The sequence below is a fragment of the Cryptomeria japonica genome, chromosome 5, assembly GCF_030272615.1.
Source record: "Cryptomeria japonica chromosome 5, Sugi_1.0, whole genome shotgun sequence".
Taxonomy (NCBI): domain Eukaryota; kingdom Viridiplantae; phylum Streptophyta; class Pinopsida; order Cupressales; family Cupressaceae; genus Cryptomeria; species Cryptomeria japonica.
Window position 1 is genome coordinate 903,894,029 of NC_081409.1, and position 20,540 is coordinate 903,914,568.

The 20,540-nt window shown below is 36.1% G+C and overlaps 1 protein-coding gene across 3 annotated transcripts in view; it reads right to left on the reverse strand.

Annotated features, from left to right (window-relative positions):
• Window positions 1–20,296, reverse strand: part of LOC131034643 (cysteine-tryptophan domain-containing zinc finger protein 3) — an 87,184-nt gene extending 66,888 nt beyond the window's left edge. Inside the window, exons 1-2 of one of the 3 annotated variants that reach the window (XM_057966197.2) lie at window positions 20,112–20,294; window positions 19,619–19,935 (exon numbers count right to left, since the gene is read on the reverse strand). In XM_057966197.2, coding sequence (XP_057822180.2) covers window positions 19,619–19,801 — 183 coding nt within the window. In that variant the 5' untranslated portion in view covers window positions 19,802–19,935; window positions 20,112–20,294. Of the gene's footprint in view, window positions 1–19,618; window positions 19,936–20,054 lie in introns of all 3 variants that reach the window. The other 2 variants (XM_057966198.2, XM_057966199.2) reach the window with 2 other exon arrangements.
• Window positions 20,297–20,540: the final 244 nt, after the last annotated feature.

The following is a 20,540-nucleotide window of genomic DNA, read 5'->3' on the forward strand; positions in this document are numbered from 1 at the left end:
TCTAGTGCCTACTAAAAACACAAACAAAGATACTGAGAGGGGGGGTGAATCAGTATCTTAATAACTTTTGAGTTAAAAATTCAAAAACTAGGAAAGTTGTAAACAAGAAAATCTTAAAATTTGGGTATTTCGACTACGATAGTGAAATTGCTAGTTTCAATAGGTAGCCAAAGCATCATGTAAGTGACAAGTTGGTATTGTTAGAACTCACTAGGCAGCTTTACAAAGTATAGAAATTATAAAAAAAACACAAGCAAGGAGTGTAGTTCCCTATAGCCATTGATGCTTATTCTTGTACTTCCCCACTCCATGCAAAGAATTCTAAGATTGAAATGTCAAAAGTGAATTGTAATTTGTGATAAGAGAATAGAGTCTGACCCAAAGGGATTAATGGAAACATATGTGGGATTATTGTTCAAACATCAACCAAGCCTAGAAGATTTTTGGGCCAATGTAACAATGAACGTGAGATTTAAAAGAGAGACTATTCCAAACTCACTGTAAATTCCTAAAATGTTTCAGAAGATGGTAATGTGTTGGATCAACGCATTTAGAATTAGTAAAGTTCCTAATGTGAATTGGTCTGCTGAGTATATAACAGCTCCATAGAAACCAGAAGCAAAGAAGTCATTGAATGAAGTTTGGCATGGCTGAAGAGTAATATTGTGGACCCAAATTTTGGATTAAAAGAGGTGTCCAAATTGTGAAATCTAATCCTGAGCAAAAGGATGCATCAAGTCAACCACCAACATAGGAAACTCCTTTTACAACTATAAACATATTGAATCCTGAGCAACAACAAGAAGAAGAGGAAGGAGAACTCCACAAGGAAATAAATCAAAATTCATTTTTTAAAGTTGGGGAACAACCAAAGGATGATGCAAAGAAGATATCTTCTAAAGTTCATGTTCCCTCACAGTCCATCCCTCCTCCCTCTAGGGACCCATGTAATGTCCCCAAATTGGAATTAAATTGTTTGTGCCCAAATTTAACAATTCAAACAATATAATTTATTCTTAATAATAGCATACTAAAGTAAATTCATTTAATCATTAATAATTCAAGAGATAATGAACAAATACATAGATTAGTGAACAAGTCTATTATGATAAGCATTATAAATAGCTAACTATCCTATAACCAATCATAGCTTAGCTCAGTAGGAAAACTCAAATGGGCACCAATAAACTGCCCAACCCAACTAAGCCCAAGGGCACACAACATTCAATCATGGCAACTCACCTCTTGTACCACAAGCAGCAGGAACATCCAGCTATGACCAGTTCCATCCCTTGGGGTAATCTACTCACCTCTCAGCCCACAAGCGGCAAGAATGTCCAACTATGACCAGTTCCATCCCTTGGGGCGGTCTACTTAGTTCGGGGGAGCCAGTAAACCGCATCTCCCTAGCTTATTTCCTCCAACTTTACATCTGGTTGATTATGGGATAAATGATCTATTCATTTGAAGGAATATAATCTAAGTTTTAATCCTATTAAAAACAATGTCTACGATTTATACATTTCAGGGAATATAAAGCTAATCTTATTAGGATTAATGTTAAAAGACATCCATAAAATAATCAATGCATAATGTACTACAACTCATACCAAATTACTTCTGTTTATACTACATCAGCTGTATGGCCTGATGTCTGTATCTCAGATCTGATTCCCTTGATCGATGCTTGCTTGATTATCTTTGTTCTTATGCAGATTATTAATAGTAAATCGGTTCTATTTCATTCCCTTATTAAGTTCAGATCAGAATTGCTTTTCGCGGATTGAAATACTTATTTCCTTCTTGTTCGCTGCTCTTCTTTCAATCAACATCCCTCCTTAAATATCCTTCTCTTGTTGCTGAAGAGTCGTGCCTCCTTAGGCAGTAACCCTTTCCTCAAGAGTGGTGTCCCATTCATTCCTTAACTAATGTTAAACATAATTGATCACTGAATTAAGGGATCACTTCAGCCAATAACAACCCGCTGATTGCTTGCATATGCACCTCAATTCATGGTATAAGAATAGTTTGATGGAGTAGAATCGGTTTTCCCTTTGTCTTGACTGAACGAAAATTGTTAGTCTTAAATGAGACAATTTTCTTGTTTTATTGACTTACTTCTGACATGGTAGTGAATATTACTGTTATGACATGATCACGAGCATGACAACACAACTCAAGGAAACTCTCGTAATACTCCGCATGAATCTCCCCTTTGCAAATAATTATTTTCCCACAAAGGTCACCCAAAAAGGAGTGAAGTCCCAAGAGACTTGTCTCTAAACATCAAACTTCATCCCTTCTTCCTAAGAGAACCCCTTCTCCCTCTCTTGCCTTCATGTCCTCCTCCCCCTTTGCATCTCAATACACAAAATGTTCAAGATATGTATGAGAAAGTGCAGACATCAAAACAAGTAGATCCATCTCTTCTTGAAGATCCCAAATGGCTTGATATCACTATAAAGAAAAGGAAGAGAGTTTCTAAGCCCCTTACTGATTATTTATATGATATCTCCTCAATGTTTAAGAAGCCCACTCAACATAAGAAAGCCAAAATCATCTCTTCAATTTTCACATATGCTCAAGGGTCTAGGATTGCAAAGATTACCACTCCTTTCGTGGGAAAGGATGAAAGAGATCTTCAAGCTTCCAATTATCAAGTTTCAAGGTTGATTAGGTAAACAAATAATGCAAACTAAGACTGAGAATGTGGGATTAGCTGTGACTGCCATTCTTTCCAAAATCGAAAATAATTAAAAGACCAAGCAACGGCTGAAAGAGCAAGTTGACCAGCTAACCTCTTACATAAAAGCACTTAGTTGGGCCACTCCGGTCTTCATCTATGCAAATTGTCCCACTTGCCGCAATATCTAATGAAGATTCTTCCACCATTGAGGAGATGAAACATGTTACTAAAGCAACAAAATAATGGATTGATGACCTACTAACACAGGGGTCGAAGATTGTTGTTGTTGCAATGGCCATACACAATAAGGTCAATGAAGATTTTATTTATTGAAATGATTAATAGAAAAATTGGAAGAAGAGTTACCAATTCGTCAACGCAACTTATCTCAAATCAAAGAGAAGTTAAAAACAGATTTTGAAGTACTTGTCAACGTAAGTATCTATGATAGAGTGGATCATCCTTTGCAAATTGAATGGCTAGAAACCAAATTCTAGAAGAAGGAACAAAGAAGCTTAAGGAAGCATGTTTGTGATCTTATTAAAAAATATCGAATTATTTTATGGTGAAGATCAATCAATTAATCCTGCCAACACCATTAAATATCAGCTTGCCGAAATTGTTAAGCAAGGGTTAACTCAGCGTCCCAGTTTTGATTTTTCTTCTTTAGACAAGCTCATGAGAATGAAGTTTTTTATTCATAGAGTTTGAAATATATTTTAGTAGAAAATTTAAAGACGCTCATGAATTTTCAAATGCATAATCTCTCACGATTTTTGTTTCAGCTACATTGAAGACCCAGCCATAGCACAATCAAAGAAGCATTGAGCATATTCAATAAATATCAACAAAATTCTGTGAAAGGGCAAAGGAAAATACGGTCACCATTGAAGAAGAAAACTCAAGGAAAGAATACGCTTCATGAGAATACAGGGATAATAATATGAATTTCAAATTTGGGCTGAAAAGTAATATTTCAATATACTACATATGCATATCATATCATGATTCATAAATCCTTGGCAGTTATTAAAGCTGAACTAAATTTATAGGAATGATATCATTGTAAATGCTATTGAACTTTTGGCAAAATTTTATGAGATTGAATGGAGAATGTAAAAGACCTTTGAGCTTTTTCATTTTTAAAATAACATATCAGAACTTGTGTCTTTTTTGTGCTTGCTACTGTATCTTTCTTATGTACAATAATTGCTTTGAAAATCTCTTTGTAATCTGCAAATTTAATCATTACTTCCATTTATACATTTTAATATATCTTATCATTATGGGTTGATCAAAATCAATTTTCTGCTTGATTGAACCTGCATTTCTAGTTTCATTTTCCCATTTTGAAAGTATCCAAATTAACAAGTTTTGCAAAACTGTCAAAAAACCCCAAATGCGACTTTTGTCAGGTGTACAACAATAGATATAGAGTTTTGGTTTTTGATAAGGCAGCCCAATCATCTTGTGTTACCTCAAAAACAATTGATGAATCAGCAAATACCAATTCATTTGCATCGTAAATCTATGCACAGTCACTTGGGGACATTTTAAGCAATTGAACCTCGTCGAGTTTGTCAAGATCCAATTGACCCTTGATTTATTTTTTAAGTTGTCAAGATCCAATTGAACCATTGCATCCAAGACAATTTCTATCATTATGTTGGTCAGTTGCATGGAAATGTAGTAGGTACATGTAGAACTTATGCTACTTTCCTTGTTGGAGAAGCAAGCAAATGAGATCTATCACCGGTATAACTGTTGAAAGAATAATTTATTTTTGGAGGAGATACTATTGAAACAATTGAACATTCAAAGTAACTAGTGGCTGATTAAATTTTTTTGTATCTTTCCTAAAGTGATCATATGATCCTCCAACTCATGGCATGCACTTGAGTGTCCTTCACCTTGGTAGTATGACTTGTCTCAAGAAAAATAGCAATTTGGAAGATAAATCATTTATGAAACAACTCAGAAGAATCTCAGCAAAAAAATATATAGTTTCACTTATTCTTACAACCAGACATGTAAATCATGCAACAAAATCTTTCATAGGTTAATTATCATCCTTTTTCACTTTTGAAAGTTTTGCAAACAAGATATGACTATCTTTAGCTAGCTTGAAGCCAACAAGGAATTTTTCACTCGTTGATTCCCAACTTGTAATAGAACCAACTTCAAGATGGTGAAACCAATCAACCATCATGCCTAGTAATTCCACAACCAAGAAAACTACAACATCTTCATGGGCTACATTCAAACTTTCACATGCGATGGTGAATGTTGAAATATGTTCATCTGCATATTGCTTGCCCTCACCATAGAATTTTGAATTCTCTGACCCTCAAAGAAGCTCCTGACTTTCTATGAACACCAACGAACCAATCTGATTTCCCCATGGCAATAACAAAGGTGCAAATGTTGTTGATGATTACTTTCTTGATAAACTACTGCGGCTTGTAGCAGTTCTTCAAAAGCTAAAAAATTTCTACGAACTCTTAACACTTCTTTGTCAAAATTGAATGTCTTGATGTATAAGATGATACTCTTATATCACTCCCCAACAAAGTTACCAAAAACTACCAGCATTTTAATTCACACTTTCAATGTAACACAAAATGGAACAACATGTACTATAAACTATTCTTTGAATAAGAAAATGAAGCTCCATCAAAATAAAAACTATCCTAATTTGTACATATATACTTGTTATTTATAATCTTTACAATATTTTATGTGGTGTGTCATACTCATACTAAATAAGAGTAAATGTGTATCTTTTTGGATCCCTTTAGGGCAAAAAACTAACACACACTTCAACACTAGGCAAAAGGCTTTATGATTTTTGTGATACATTCGGGGGGGGGGGGGGGGGGAAATTATAGAAGCATACAAAATTTTATACACACAATAATACTTAGATTTTGTTCCATTTATTGTACAACAAGATATTACATGTTTATAGGAGTTTCATCTCCTATATCATTGGAGATTTGTTCTACCTCCTATAACCACTCCACATATATGAGTTGTTTTAACTTTTAACTCATAATACAAACAAATATTCATACAACTAATATTACAATATTCTATTAACCTATACATGGTATTCCTAACACCATAACAAATGTGCGAACACCTAATGATGTAATATTCCTAACACCCCCTATATTACATCATTCTCCAAATAGTGGTAAGTGGACTAACAATACTTGATGAACACATTCAATAGTTCATCAACAACACAAAAATATGAGTAGGAACATACACATCTACTAAAGATAGATAATAGTAGAACTCACCTCAGTATGCTTCTTTAGTAGAATTGACCTTACTAGACTTTATCCAATGATAGGGACAAACACAACTACCCATGGAACCAAGGATAGGGAATAACACTTCTATCCAAGATAATACAACACATTTGGATAAGACAAACACATCTATCCTATATCAAAGTCATAAGCAAGGGGACACACATCTACTCACAAAAGTTATGATTGGGGACAAATGCATTCAATCATAATCACTCAACAAATGTGATTAGGGACAAAGACAACCAATCACAACAACCATCAATTGTGACTAGGGGCAAACACATTCAATCATTATCACTCAACAAATGTGATTAGGGACATACACATCCAATCACAAAAAAATAATTGAGAACTAAGTTCTTGTTGTCGTGTATGTAGTCATCATTATAAATCACTACCACTTTGATCACAAATGATACGAGACAAACTTGCTGTTGCTTGGAAACCAATCTCAGGTTTACTCATTTTTGCACAAATAGATTTGTCACTAATACAATTATGCAACCTTGTCGTTAGCGATTGACAAGAGGTTGCTAAATGTCCTCCAAACTCCTATGCCTTTATCCTCCAATAATTTGGCTACTTTGCAAATTTGGCTCTAAGGCTCAGTTTAATAATATCCCTTTGGCAAGGTGTGCACCTACACCCCAAATGCACAACTCAATTAGATTTGAAGTTCTCTTGGTGAAGTGCACAATTGCACCCCAGATGTGCACGTATAAAGGCTTTTTTGACATTTGATTTTTTGTTTAACAAGGTGCACCCTTACCACCCCAATAAGAACGTGTAATGAATTCAAACTTTGCATTGAATTCATCTCTAAAGAGATACAACCCTACTCCTCAAGTGCACATCTTTGTATTGAATTCAAACCTTCAAGAAGTGCTATTTTTCTAGCTTTGATAGGTGTGCCCCACAAACATTTTTCAAGCAAGGTCTGTTTTGAACATTGAAAACAAAAATTTCCATATTTAACCATGTTCCACTGAGTTTTGAAAAAGTGGATGGGAGGACATGAGGGCAAGGAGACCAAGAGCCTAGGTTTGGGCATGACAACAAGATGGTGGAAGTGTGGTGGCAGGTGGAGATCTAAGGGAAAAGCCTCCAAGAGGGTCAACGGCTAATACACCTTGTAAGGTCCTTGGGCATGGCAATAATAAGGAATAATTTTAGACCATCAACTGACAAAAGGAAGCCAGCCTAGATTGATTTCTTTAAGGAACCAACCTAGGGTTTTATAAAACAAGTGCAACAATATAGAAGTTTATATAAGGGTGATCACTATATAATTAAGGCCGACCTTGGTAAGGAGAGCAGCAATTAAGCAGACAAAATTAAAGTGAAAAAGAACCCTGGCCGACTCCTTAATAAAACGATGTGTATATATAAATAAAGGAAACGGTCATTTAACAACAGCAATGATTAGCATCTTTTAATAAATTCAGCAATTAAGATATGTCAGCATATATCAGCTCTTGGGCCTAGGGTAAAGGATTGCTTTGAGCACCCTATTGAAGCTTCCCCTCCAACCTCTACATGCGATGATTGTTGGGATGGATTCAAGGAGTCTCAATCATAGAAGGGCGAATAAGGCAGCATGGATAGGGAGGGCAGGTACAGGTTTACCCACTAAGCACACCACCTCATATGGGTGGCAGATTGCCACATGGTGCCAAGGGGGATGATATATCCGCTCTTGGGCTTAGCGTAGGGACAGCTTTGGGTGCCCTATCATGTTTCTCATCCAAGCCCTATTATGGTTGAACTCCAATTATGCATCATAGATATTGTGTAGTTTACCTAGATTTGAAATTATGCTGAAATAATCGCTCTATGAATTATACTTTCAATACTTATCTAACAAGATTGCAGGTTTTAACTTGATGACGTCAACTCATTGGTAAAAATATGATTCTAACTATGTTAAGTTATATTATTTATTAAAACTTGTGATTCTAGGGCAAAGTTTAGGGTAATCCTAAAAGGGGACATTACAGCCTTACGGTTTTGGCTGGATCAATGAAGATTCACAAATGCTTGTTGATAAGCAATGTGAATTTAAGTTTTTTGTTGTTATGTTGATGAAATTGCAGATGTTTCTCTTGTGGACATTTGTGGAGTTGCATATAACAGCCCCTATTTGTATGACCGAAAGGTGGTCTTCTATAGGAGAGGAAACAAATACTAGGATAAAAATGACAAATATTTCATGTTGTATGCTTTTTATAGCAAGAAGTAGTCTTCTAAGATCCTAAATCTTCATGGGAAGACGAGCAGCAACATACAAATTGTACCTACCAAGAAAACTAATATTGAAATAGTTACTCCACGTTCAAGCAAATTTTCATTGTAATATCTAGATACTTGGGGGCAGAAATGTACCATTTTTTGGTTTTCTTTTGTATTATGGTGTAACTTGAGGTAGCATACATGTCATCAATTGAGCAGTTCATCCACCCTCATTCATTAATTCTTTGAGATTTAAAGACCAAAAGCCTTCATATTAGGGAGGTATGATCCATCAAGGATCTAGTTCGTGTACTTCATGGCATGTTTTGGACAGTGTACAACTTCTTCAATGCTAGAGAATGTTGAAGGTGATATGGGATATCCATGTGTTGTCTTTAGAGTACAAGAAAACATTAATAACTGAGTATGTTGCCTACTATGGAGAATTGCTGATTCCAATAGGTGGCAAAACCATTGTCTATCATGGTGATTTTACCAAGGCCACAACAAAAAAGCTAATGACTCTCTATCAAAGGCAACAAATTCATCATGACAATTCGTGCATGTCTAATGGCATTTTAGTTCTCAAAATTTTCTCTTCTTGACATGGCTTTCCAATCTATTTGGCTTCTATATATATATAGCCTTTGGGACATGTTAAAGCAATTCTTAGTGGCTTATATGCATTGTTGAGGGTTGTAGTTGGAGATTTTAGTTAACTTCAACAAGTATTTTGGGACTCCCATAGCAGCAGAGGTGGGGTGAGAGATTTGAGAGTTCTTGGAGGTTGTTTAGAGCTTAGACAAAGGTGCATGAGTTTTATTCAACTAGCCATGGGCTAAGACCTCTTGTTAACGCCATATTTGGAATACTCAGTGAGATTGTGCTTACATTTTAGCTGGAGTTTCACCTGAAATGGGTTTCTCCAACCTAAACTTGTCTCCTTGTTTGTTGTTTACACTATTTTGTTTTCATTTCCTTGTTCAATCAATGCTATTTAAATTCAGTCATGCTTGCTCTCTCAAACTAAGAATTTAATCCATTGTTGATGAACAATCACGAGGAATATCCTCTCTATTTACAAATCAGCCAAAGACGGGAAGTGCATGGTAAATGTGCACAAACTCCAATGTAATAAACAAGACTCCCATCAAGTACCAAATTCCATTACTATGGATAGACGATTTTATGGATTGCGTGAGTGGAGCCAGATAATTTTTGAAGCTTGAACTAAAGAGCAGTTATCATCAAAGGAGACAATGGGAAGATTCCATTCAACACAAAGGATGACTTGTAGAAGTGGATGGTGATGCGCTTAGGCTAGCAAGCGACCCAAGCAAAAGATCAACATGGAGACGGGAGAGAAAGTCAACACAAAAAACAAAGAAGAGAAATACAACAATTAAAACAATAAAACAAAGCCAAAGAAATATTGAATTAAAGAATAACACACAGGAGACAAGAAGTAAAATAAAGTAAGAAGGAAAGAGCAAAATAAAAGAATAAATAGTAAAAAGTAAAAACAATAAATTTATGAAAACAGAGGGATAATTGAAAACATAAACTAATGGTAACAAATTAAAGAGTGAGATGAAAATAACGGATAAATTAAACTAATAGAATAAAAATTAATCAAAAGAAAAAGATGGAAAAGAAAAGAAGAAAAAAGGAAAAGAGGAGAAAATTTCAAAAATAGGAAAAAATGAACCTAAGGGAACCCAAGAACAACATAATTTAAAAGCACATATATTAATGTCATTAACGTAACAATAAAATATATATTACAAAGGAAAAGAAAAGAAAAGAAAACAAGGAGAGGATGAGAGAAAGAGAGTCAAAACGTGAGAGAAAATTGGAACAAAATACGCAAAGAAAGAAGAAAGTAAGAAAGGAAGATAACAATGAAGGGAATGTCAATGGCGAGACATGGAATTAGAAAGAAGAAAGGAAAGGAGGGAGGAGATAGAAATGAAGACAATTTTTAGGTCTTCTAGGAGTTTCCTTTTGAAGAAATTTGATTACTTAGCTGAGATTTGATAATCTTCTAAGAAAAATATGGTGTTTAGAGTTGAAGGAGCGCTTGGCAAGAGTTGACATGATCATGTTTAATATCAGCATTATGTTACTTGAGTCTAGTTATGAAAGACCAACCAATCTCACCAATGTATGAGAGACCACAAGGGCACATGATCTTATAGACATCACAAGGAAGGGATCCATAGGGTCTTTGAGTGACAAAACATAGTCGCAAAGGGAGGCAACCTCTAATGCCTTTTCTAACTAAGATCTTAGAGATTTTATGTGAAAGGCCTTTGATATACCGAAGATTGGCAATAGGTAGGGATGAGAGGTTAGAAAGTTTAGACAAGGGTTTAGAATGAAACTTAGATTGACAAAAAGCTCTAGAAATGTGTTTGCCCTTGATATACCGAAGATTGGCAATAGGTAGGGATGAGAGGTTAGAAAGTTTAGACAAGGGTTTAGAATGAAACTTAGATTGACAAAAAGCTCTAGAAATGTGTTTGCCCTTGATATACCAAAGATTGGCAATAGGTAGGGGTGAGAGGTTAGAAAGTTTAGACAAGGGTTTAGAATGAAACTTAGCTTGACAAAAAGCCCTAGAAATGTGTTTTAACTTAGCTTCACAAAAAGCCCTAGAAATGTGTTTTCTCTTATAACCATTAAGTTTGAATGGCCTTGGTTAGGTGGGAAAATTGTGGGAAAATTCTAAGTCTATGAAACCATCATCACAAATTCAATGAGCCCCAGTTGATAAAGGTTTTAGAATGCCAATTTCTTGTGATGGATGATGATGGAGAAATGGAAGTAAATCAATACAGGTAGCATTTCTAAAGACAGCGACCCAAGGAACCACCTAGTTTTTTAATTAGGACATCAAGGAAAGGGTGTTGGTTATTTGATTCCAACTCTTTGGTAAAAGTGATACATTTAGCGATGCAATTTTCTTTATAAGTTTGAGAAAGAAAATTTAGATAATATTTTGGTGTTAAGCAAGATAGGGGAATATCTAGCACTCCTATAGCAAGTTTCACACAATTGATGAAAAAGGAATTGCATATAAATCTAAAGAAATGTAATTTGATATAGAGAGATTTGTAATATGTCAAGACAATTGAGGATGGACCTAGAGAAAGTTCAAGCAATGGTGGAATCATCAATACTAAAGAGTGTCGCAAAAATCAGAAATCCATGGATTGGCAAGCTTCTATGGCAAAATCATAAGAAATTTCAATGGCATTTGCATACCACTAACTCATTTTATGCCAAAAGGTAGACCTAAGTAAACTATTCTCACAACCAAGAGTTACGAGCTCTTGAAGAAGAGAGTGACTAAGAATCATATGTGGCACGCGCATTTTTTCGCAAGGTTTCTCAAGTTGATTGTGATGCCAACAAAATCGCAATCAATGCAATTCTTAGGAAGAAAGATTGATTGCATTCTTCATTCACAAGCTAAATGATGCAAGGAAGTAGTTTGATTATGACCAAGAATTATGTACCATTGTTCAAACTTTGAAAACTGAAGATTTATTTGTTGCCCAAGGCATTCATACTATACATGGATCATAAGCTATTGCAATACATCACTTCCAAGGTTATTCCTTTGTGTTGAAACATTGATCTAGCAAGTCAAATCAAGTTGTGGGTTCCTTAGGCAGGAGGCATGCTATGTTGTCCATTATGACTATAGAATAATGGCACAAAGAGAATAAAGGATTTGTATGTGGCAGATTCAAATTTTGCAAATGTGCATGGAGCCATGGGCTAGAGACAAAGGCCTGTTTGCAGATTGCTTCACACAAGAGGGGTACTTGTTCTAGAGACGATAGCTATGTATCCAACAAAGATCAATGAGGGTGAACCTTGTCAAATATTTACACAATGGCATTTGGAAGGTCACTTGCTGATAAGATTATGGGCCAAATTGAAGGAGAGGTATCAATAGTCTGATTTGCAGAAAGATGTGCATAAGTTTGTGTAGAGTTGTCAAACATCCTGTAAAGTGGAAAATTCAGGGCTTAGCAAATTCACCCGGGGAAAGGAGAATTCACTAAGCTCAATTTTCACTTGGGAAAAACATTACATTCAAAAGAGGGGGATGAATCTACTAGATCCAATCCTAAATGATGCAAGGACTGAATAATAAGTAGATTGGTTGAAATTGGAATGCAATTGACCCTCTTTTGTAAGTTGAATAGATAAAGTGCTGGAATTGAAGACAAAATAGGCGAAAACAGTGAGCTACAAATTCTAGATTCAGTCGTGCACCTAGATCTGAGAAGCTTGAGATGATTCTGAGCTGCTCTGCGAAATCGGGCACAAGTTGCTGGACCATGTCCAGACAGGGGCGCCCTCCACTTGATCCTCCGAACTTTTTGCACATTGAAAAGGGTTTATTTGTCTCTGCGAATAAAGCTTAATTCCAGAAGTACAGTTGTGCACTTGTTTCATGCACACAGAAAGAAGAAGAAAGGGGTTTGCCTAAGTCAAACCCCGGTTTGGAATCAACCTTGAACGAAATACTGCAAATACTTGAAATAAATGATGGAAAAGGTATACCTTCAGATCTACAATAGATGATGATGATGCTTTGCTTCTTAGATGTAATCACATATGTTGTATGAAATGGCATGAACATGACAAAACCCTAACACACACACATATGCTTGCAAATGAATGATGTAATGATGCTCCAATGGATAGATGAAGAATATGCAGCCTTGAGGAATGCTAGATGATGAATGCTTGAATGCTTGATGCTTGAATGTAGTCTCCTTGCCTCCTCCACTTTGTCATGCTCTCACCTTATGATCGTGTGTTATGCCAAATGAGAGGGGAAACTTCTTTATATACTTGCCTGTCGTCAATTGTTTAATTTTTTGACATAGGCCGACATGGGGAAGTAATTTCCCGCTCAAATTTGAGATAGGGCCTAGGGGCCAAAATAGGTCCTGATTAGGGAGGACCAGGGCGTGGCGCCCTGGTCCTGCTCTAATTTAGGCCGTGATCAAGAGCTATGCAAGGTGCAAGATGAAAACAATGAGGTTTAGTTGCATAGGGGAGGCATAAACAGGTCCCGATCAAGCATGGGGATGAGACCAGTGAGGTGAGGGCCCAAAATGCGGTCAAAATTGCAAGGGGTGCAATTTTAGGACGCTACACATGCTAGATTACTAATGGAGTGGCACAAGACACTAAGAGGTACAAAACACTTCCCACACAAGATAGATATCGTGAGTACTTATCCATGGACTTCGTCTTTCAATCATCCCAAACACAACAAGGTAAAATTTTATGTGATTTGTGATAAGTTTTCAAAAATATTGCATTTTGTTCCTTGCAAGCAAATAAGTGATGCGTTGGACATGGTGAATTAGTTCTTCAACAAGGTGTTGTGCTTACATAGGTTACCATAGAGTATAACCTACAATAAAGATTCAAAGTTCCACAACCATTTTTGGAAAAAGTAGTGGAAGAAATCGAGCACGCAGTAGAACTTTAAATCAATGACTTATCCTCAAAGGGATGACTGCAAAGTACTACCTAAGATAGAGATACGAAGTTCCTTGGCCATTTCTATCAAAAGTTAGGTACACAATAGAACTACAATTCAGCACATCATCCACAAACAGATAAGCAAACACAGGTTGTCACTAGAAGTCTTGGCAACTCACTAAGATCATAAGTGAGAGATAAACCCACATAGTGGGACTACATGTTGGCCCAAGCAAAGTTTGTATGCAACAACTCAATGAACAAGTCATAAGACAACATTTTAGATTGTGTATGGAAAATCATCAAGGAGTGACACTAACCTTTTGAAGGTGGAAGGCAACATAGCACAAATGCTAATGACTTTACACAACATATGTAGGAAGTACATGTACATATCAAGAAACAACTGGAGGCAAGCATGTCAAATACAAGGCATAGACAGAAGCACATCAAAGAGATATATTAAAGGAGAGTTGATCATGTCACACCTTAAGAAAGAACAATTCTCTATGGGAACATATAATAAGATGAAATCTCTATAACCCGGAGATGTATCTCCAGCCCCTTGAGACACGTCTCGAAGACTTTTTGTGCTTCCTAGGACCTCATTTTTGGTTAGAGACTTCACTTCCATGTCTCCGACCACCTCCTCATCTCTTGCTAGGTTTTTGGTCGTCTCCCACGTGTCTCCTCTAACCAAAGGCACGTGAAAAGGTCAAAACAAAACAAAAACATTGTTTTCCATCATTCAGTAGTGATGGTGGATGAAGTAGTTGAACCAGATGGCCTTAATGAAATTAATGAATTACTAGTACCCTCAAAGGAACCTGAGTTTGAGAGTGATGATTATGTGGAGAGCATCATAGATGAGGAGCTTGATATGGATGGTCAAAACGTTGAAGAGTAGATAATAGATTTCTGATTTTTGTTTTATGTTTGTGTATCAGCATCAACTATCAATATTTTGTAATTTCAATATGTAATGATACTCTAATACGAAGAAAAAAATTGGCATCTCCAAGTACCCTTGTCTCCTATTTTGAAAATTAGTTGTACCAGTCTCTGGAGTCTCCAAGTACCCCCGTCTCCTAGTGACCTTGGATGAAATCCAAGAAGATTGAACCATGCAAAGTTTTGCACAAATTTTCTGAAAATACATATTAAATCGAGTTGTCAAAAGATTTTATACCTTCTTGATATTCAATATGTCTAATCTTTATTCTTTTCCTAGCCAATATCGATGCAAGAGCATCTGAGTGCACAAGCAATCAACATTGACCCAAAAAAAAGACTTGCAATTTAGTTTTTTGTTTTGGTGTGTTTTGGGTTGGTTCCTTGTTAGTTTTTTTTCACAAGCCTGCTTTTGGAGAGAATTTCAAGAAAATTCAGCCAAGTGATTGTTACCCATTATTAATATTTGGTGAAAATTGGCTAAGTATCGACTAAGCTATGGAGTTTCTGCAGTTTCACAGGTTTGGAAACCACTTGGTTCATCGATGGCCTAGTTCGCCAATGGCCTAGTTCGCCAATGGCTCAATTCACCAAAAAAACCATAGGCAAAAAGGCCTAAAAGAGAAGATCAATAGTGGATTTTAAAACTCACAAAACTGCCGACAATGGTTCAAGAAGTCCTCAGTTCGCCCAAAGAAGAAATGACCAAAAAAAAGAAGTTGGAGAAGACATAGAAGAATGGTTTGTGGAGGTCTGAGTTCGCCGAAGAAGTGAAAGAAAGAAGCAATTTGTAGAGATGATTTTAAGCCGAAAAGGCTTAGGTGTCGTGAAGTTCCAAAGTTGTCATAGAGAATATGAAATGTACAGCCAAGTAATTGAATGAAACATGGTGGAGGGAGAAGAGATGAAAGGCAACCATTCAGTTTCATAACTATAGCACAAACGGTTCAACTTCATGGCTGATGTAATATAAAAGGGCAAAGAATATGCAACAAAAAAGGGTCTTTGGCCATGGGTGTGAGAAAGGGAGAGAGAGGATTCCAGCAAAGGTGAAGCAGAGTTGAAGGCAAAGAATATGAGAGGAAATAAAGGCTGTGAGTGCAAGGCCAATTGTAATATGTACATAAAAGTAAATTATGAAGCATCAATGAAATGAATATTTATTCTTCTTGTTATTGTGGATATTTAAATGAATTGTTTGTGAGTTTGCTGTTGTGTGTCTGCATGGTTGGGCTGTATGATAATACCCGATCTGAATCAAATATGATACAACTAAAGAAGAAATATAGCTGCAAGGCAGCACTACTTCAAAAGGTAGATACAAAAAATGCAACGAGGTGAAATAGCATAGATCCTTGATGAACACATTGGAAAGAAATTCCAGCAAAGAAGAATGATTAAGGCTCCAGTGACAAGAGGACAAAGAAGATTGATCAAGACATCCATCGAGCCAAACATTAAAGGAATTCTTGGAACTGCATCCATGTTTTGAGGATTACACAAATTCCTTTAGTGGCTTGTTCCTTTAGTAGATGAAAAACTATGAAATATTCCTATCTAACTGCAATTTTATTGAAGCCATGGAGACTAATGGAGATGAGATGAAGCAAATGAAGGAACCAAATAAAATTAAAGGAACTCTAGAGAGCGATTTGGAAAATTTGAACAATACAAATGTGAAGGAAGTTATTAATATGATCAACTATGTCAATCCAACATAACTACGAGAATTAGGTCCAAGCAACAAAAATATAGGCAAGTATGGTGAAGTTATTAAAAAATGTTGATCTAGAGCCCATTAATACATGTCCTTACAAACATTACGAAGGACCTTACCCATATTGCGCAAATCAACGAGTTCAGCAAATTAAAAAAGATTAAGATGTACGCCAACAGTAGTGGGTCCCAACTGTATGGTATGAAAGTGATTTTTCTGCCCTAAGTCTACAATATGGTATTCAATAGAATTGGAAAGGACTATAGTTTATGTCCTATGCCACTCCTACTGTAAGCAAATAGGTGGAAAAGTCTATATCGTATGCCATAAAAGGAAAAACACTATCATCACATCTAATAGTTGCTTTGTTGTAAAGCCAAGTGATCCTCAACATTTGGCCATGCAATCCTCTGTGAACACAGCCACCATATGGTTGAAAAATTTTAGCTCTTCAACTGCCATCTATGCCACACTCAACCGAAGCCCACTTCTCAAATTGCATGGTGTAGTCCTCCTTCCACTATAGTTCGCTATATTGCTATCCTCCTGTGCAAAATTCAGTTTATTGAATTGTCTGAGGCATTTTTTACCACTCTGCGCTCCTTTAGTCCTACATATGAGCCATAAATAGCATTTAAAGCACCATTGTACTGTTTGGATCATCATATGACCTGCAAGAAACCCTTCGGCACGCAATTATTTTGGTACAAGGACAAAGTTTTGGTGTACAACCTGTTGTAGTTCGACCAAAGATTGCTGCAACAGTACAATCTACTTCAGAATCATGCCAACAAGAGGCATTTCAATCAATTGTTTTGGAAGTCATGCAATGGAATACTCTAGTTTCACCCACATTTATAATCCACAACAATTCATTAAGTTGCATGGCCGCTGGCAAATACATTCCCTATACCATACACAACATTCTTGATGTGATGATCGTCAATGTGTAATTCATAAGCTCTCCCTTTTACTTCCAACAGAATACCACATTGCAGGTTTAAACTAGCTACATTGGTAGTATTTTGTTGAGGAACAGTTAGGCTTTGATTATGTTGTTATGGCTGTAAGAAAAACAACTTGGGAAGTAAGACCTTCCTCTTCTTAAATGCCACCCAAAAATATGGACAATTTTCCCTAATATTACATGATTTGTATAATTTTACTCTTTGTTTATCAACTAGGAATCCACCTTTTCTTTTTAAAGGGGATGATATAGCTCATATAGCTTGATTTGGTATGTCATGTTAGTCTTCTTGTGTCTTACTATTTATTAATCACTTGTGAGCTTGTTCATAGTTGTTGGAAATTAGTTGTTAGCGATTGTCAACAATTGTGTTTTGTTTGGAAATTGTCAAATACTTTAAATATGCTTATAGTAGTTAAGTAAGGTAGTCTGATTGTACACAATCCTCCCTTATCTAATTTGGATTTTATGAGTACTACCTTGAATCATTGTGTGCAAACTTGACAGCATCATTAGTTTCCTGCCCCAAGTTTTCGCAGAGTAAACTCATGATTTTCAGTCAGCAAGTTTTTGGTGAGGCACAAGGTTTGTGGCAAGTACTTGCAAGGTACTCAGTAAGTCTGTCACTGCAACTCGTGCTACAAATCATTAAACTTGTTTTTTGGCTTTACAAACATTTTTTTGCCCTTTAAAATTTTATGAAAATGGTGTGCACCATAAAGTTTTTTGTGGTTTTGAAGGTCTTCATTTGGGCTTGGTGGCAGGGGCTATGCCCCTCAATCCCACTCTATATCACAACAGGCAACGAGCTATCGGCACTACCCCAAAGCTCCCTAGGGCTGCCCATATGGAGTAGTTCCCCCAAACCTCCATGAGGAATGCTGCCCCTCAACACCACTAGGGCTGCTACCCCAGACCCCCCACTAAACTCAGTTCGTATATTGTGTAGCTCTATATTGCCTAAAATGTATATTTGTTTCCAAAATAAAAATAAAAAATTGAAGTTTTAAGTTGTCGAGTTTTTTCTGTGTCAGAAATTTTTAGTCTTCCGAGCCCAAGGAATTGAGTCCAAGTTTAAGAAATATGCCTTGAATAAGGCAATCAATAATCTTCATTTGCAATTACTTGGTATGTTCTCTATTTTTTTAAGGACAAAATTGGATTATAAGTGTTACCACTTACCAATATCAAAGGTATGCACACAATTAACTTCAATCCCACTAAAAAAGTAGGCACATGTGAATAAAACCACTTATTCAGACAACAATGACCCTAATTCTAATGCTATTGAACTGGGTGTATGTCTAAATGCAGACACTATTTCTAGTGGTATTTACCGGGGTATATGTATAAATACATACCCCTATGCTACCAGTAGCCTTGAAAAGGTATATGAATATATGGATATATAGAAAAAATATCCTTACAGTTTATTTTGAATTGCAGTATGGTGCACATACAAATTGTTTGTTTGTAATGGTTGTAGGAAATCCAGGATCAATGATTGCTTACAATGTAGATTATATGCACATGTGTACAAGAAAAGCTTTAAAATTTGAGATCCGCTCAGTCTGTCCTACAACATACCATCATCCAACGAAAATAGTTTTTTCATTTGTATGAATTCAGATCCTAATACTGGTGGCCTTAAAAACTGGGTACATGCAATGTCAACCAACACCTTTCAAAAACCTACGGAGAAAAAGCAAAAATACTAATTTTTATATTGAGTAAGGAACCAAGAGATTGCTCATCACAAGCATATGCCTAATTGTTTGAATAAGTAATCAAATACAAGAGGCCTAGAAGTGAATGTATGTAGCCTCGCAAACTATACCTAAACCACCTAGAGGATACTATCAAAGAATGTCCATCGTTACATTAGACGTGGAGCTACGGCATCATCCCCAATAACAAAATATTACCAATTATCAGCAACAAGTAAAGACTCTAATATCATAGCCTAGAAGTGAGTATTTGCAAAAGTTACAACCACTAGCCTCCAAAAAAAAGTGCTGCATCACCAAGAAGGCAACAAAAAATGCTCCATTTTAAACTGAATAGGCATAAATAGATCACACATCACAGCGATATGCCCAACTATGAGTCATTACTTATCAAGGGTTTCTATTAACAGAGCCAAATTAATAGAAAAATCGTTACCCTTAATCAGGCCATGTTAATAAAAAAATGATGAATCTTTAACGCGGAATGAGCTGTAAGAAAATTACAAGAGTATTTAGATCAAAGGCCCGTCCTAATTCGATATCATTGACGTCTTCGGCCAAATCCTCTTGTTCTTGTTGTCGCTGAGAATTAATGTCAATCTGATCAGCATTGTTCCTTCCATTACTGTATTTCCGCCGCTGCTGCTGATAATTGTGTTGCTGAGACAATGTAACACCTTCCATCATTGTATCATAAGCAGACCATCTGAGGCAGTATCACACATTGCCTAATATGACATAATTACTCGACTTGCCGTAGCACTAAAGGGCCAAAAACAGCAACTGAATCGACATCACTTGAATGGGCATCCCAATTTCACCTACACAATATAAAATTCCAATTACCCACCACGAAAGAAGTCGAAGGGACAGTAATCTACCGAAAAAAATTCTAAAACCGAATCAAAACACAAAAGAGATAATATAGGCAGTACTAAACTGAACCCCCGCAAAACCCCAATTATACAAGTGACAATGGGATTCAATTCAGACCGACCTAAATTGAGGGTCAATGGAAGGGGTGAAAATGTGAATTGGAAAGCCCATCAGGGAGCCCAGTTCAGACAATTAGTCATAGCGTTTTCCATTCTCCCCTTGTGTTCAAAAAGCAGCGGTTTGCCGATACATTGCAGAATAAAGTAGACACAAAAAGCACGGAGAAAAAGAATATAGAAATGATTTGAAATACAAATATGAAGTTCGGGAATGCATACAATGACGACGTTACATCAACTCGAAGAAAGGATATTTTCTTTTATCTTTTTTTTTTTCTTTTTTCTTTTTTCTTGTTTTGGTTTTTTTTTTCTTCTTTTTTCTTTTTTTATAAAAGTGGAATATTTCATTAAATTTTTATTAATATTTTTTATTTTTTACACAGGATTCAAAGAGCATACCGGAGGAAAGAACTCTGGGAAGAAAACCTCCA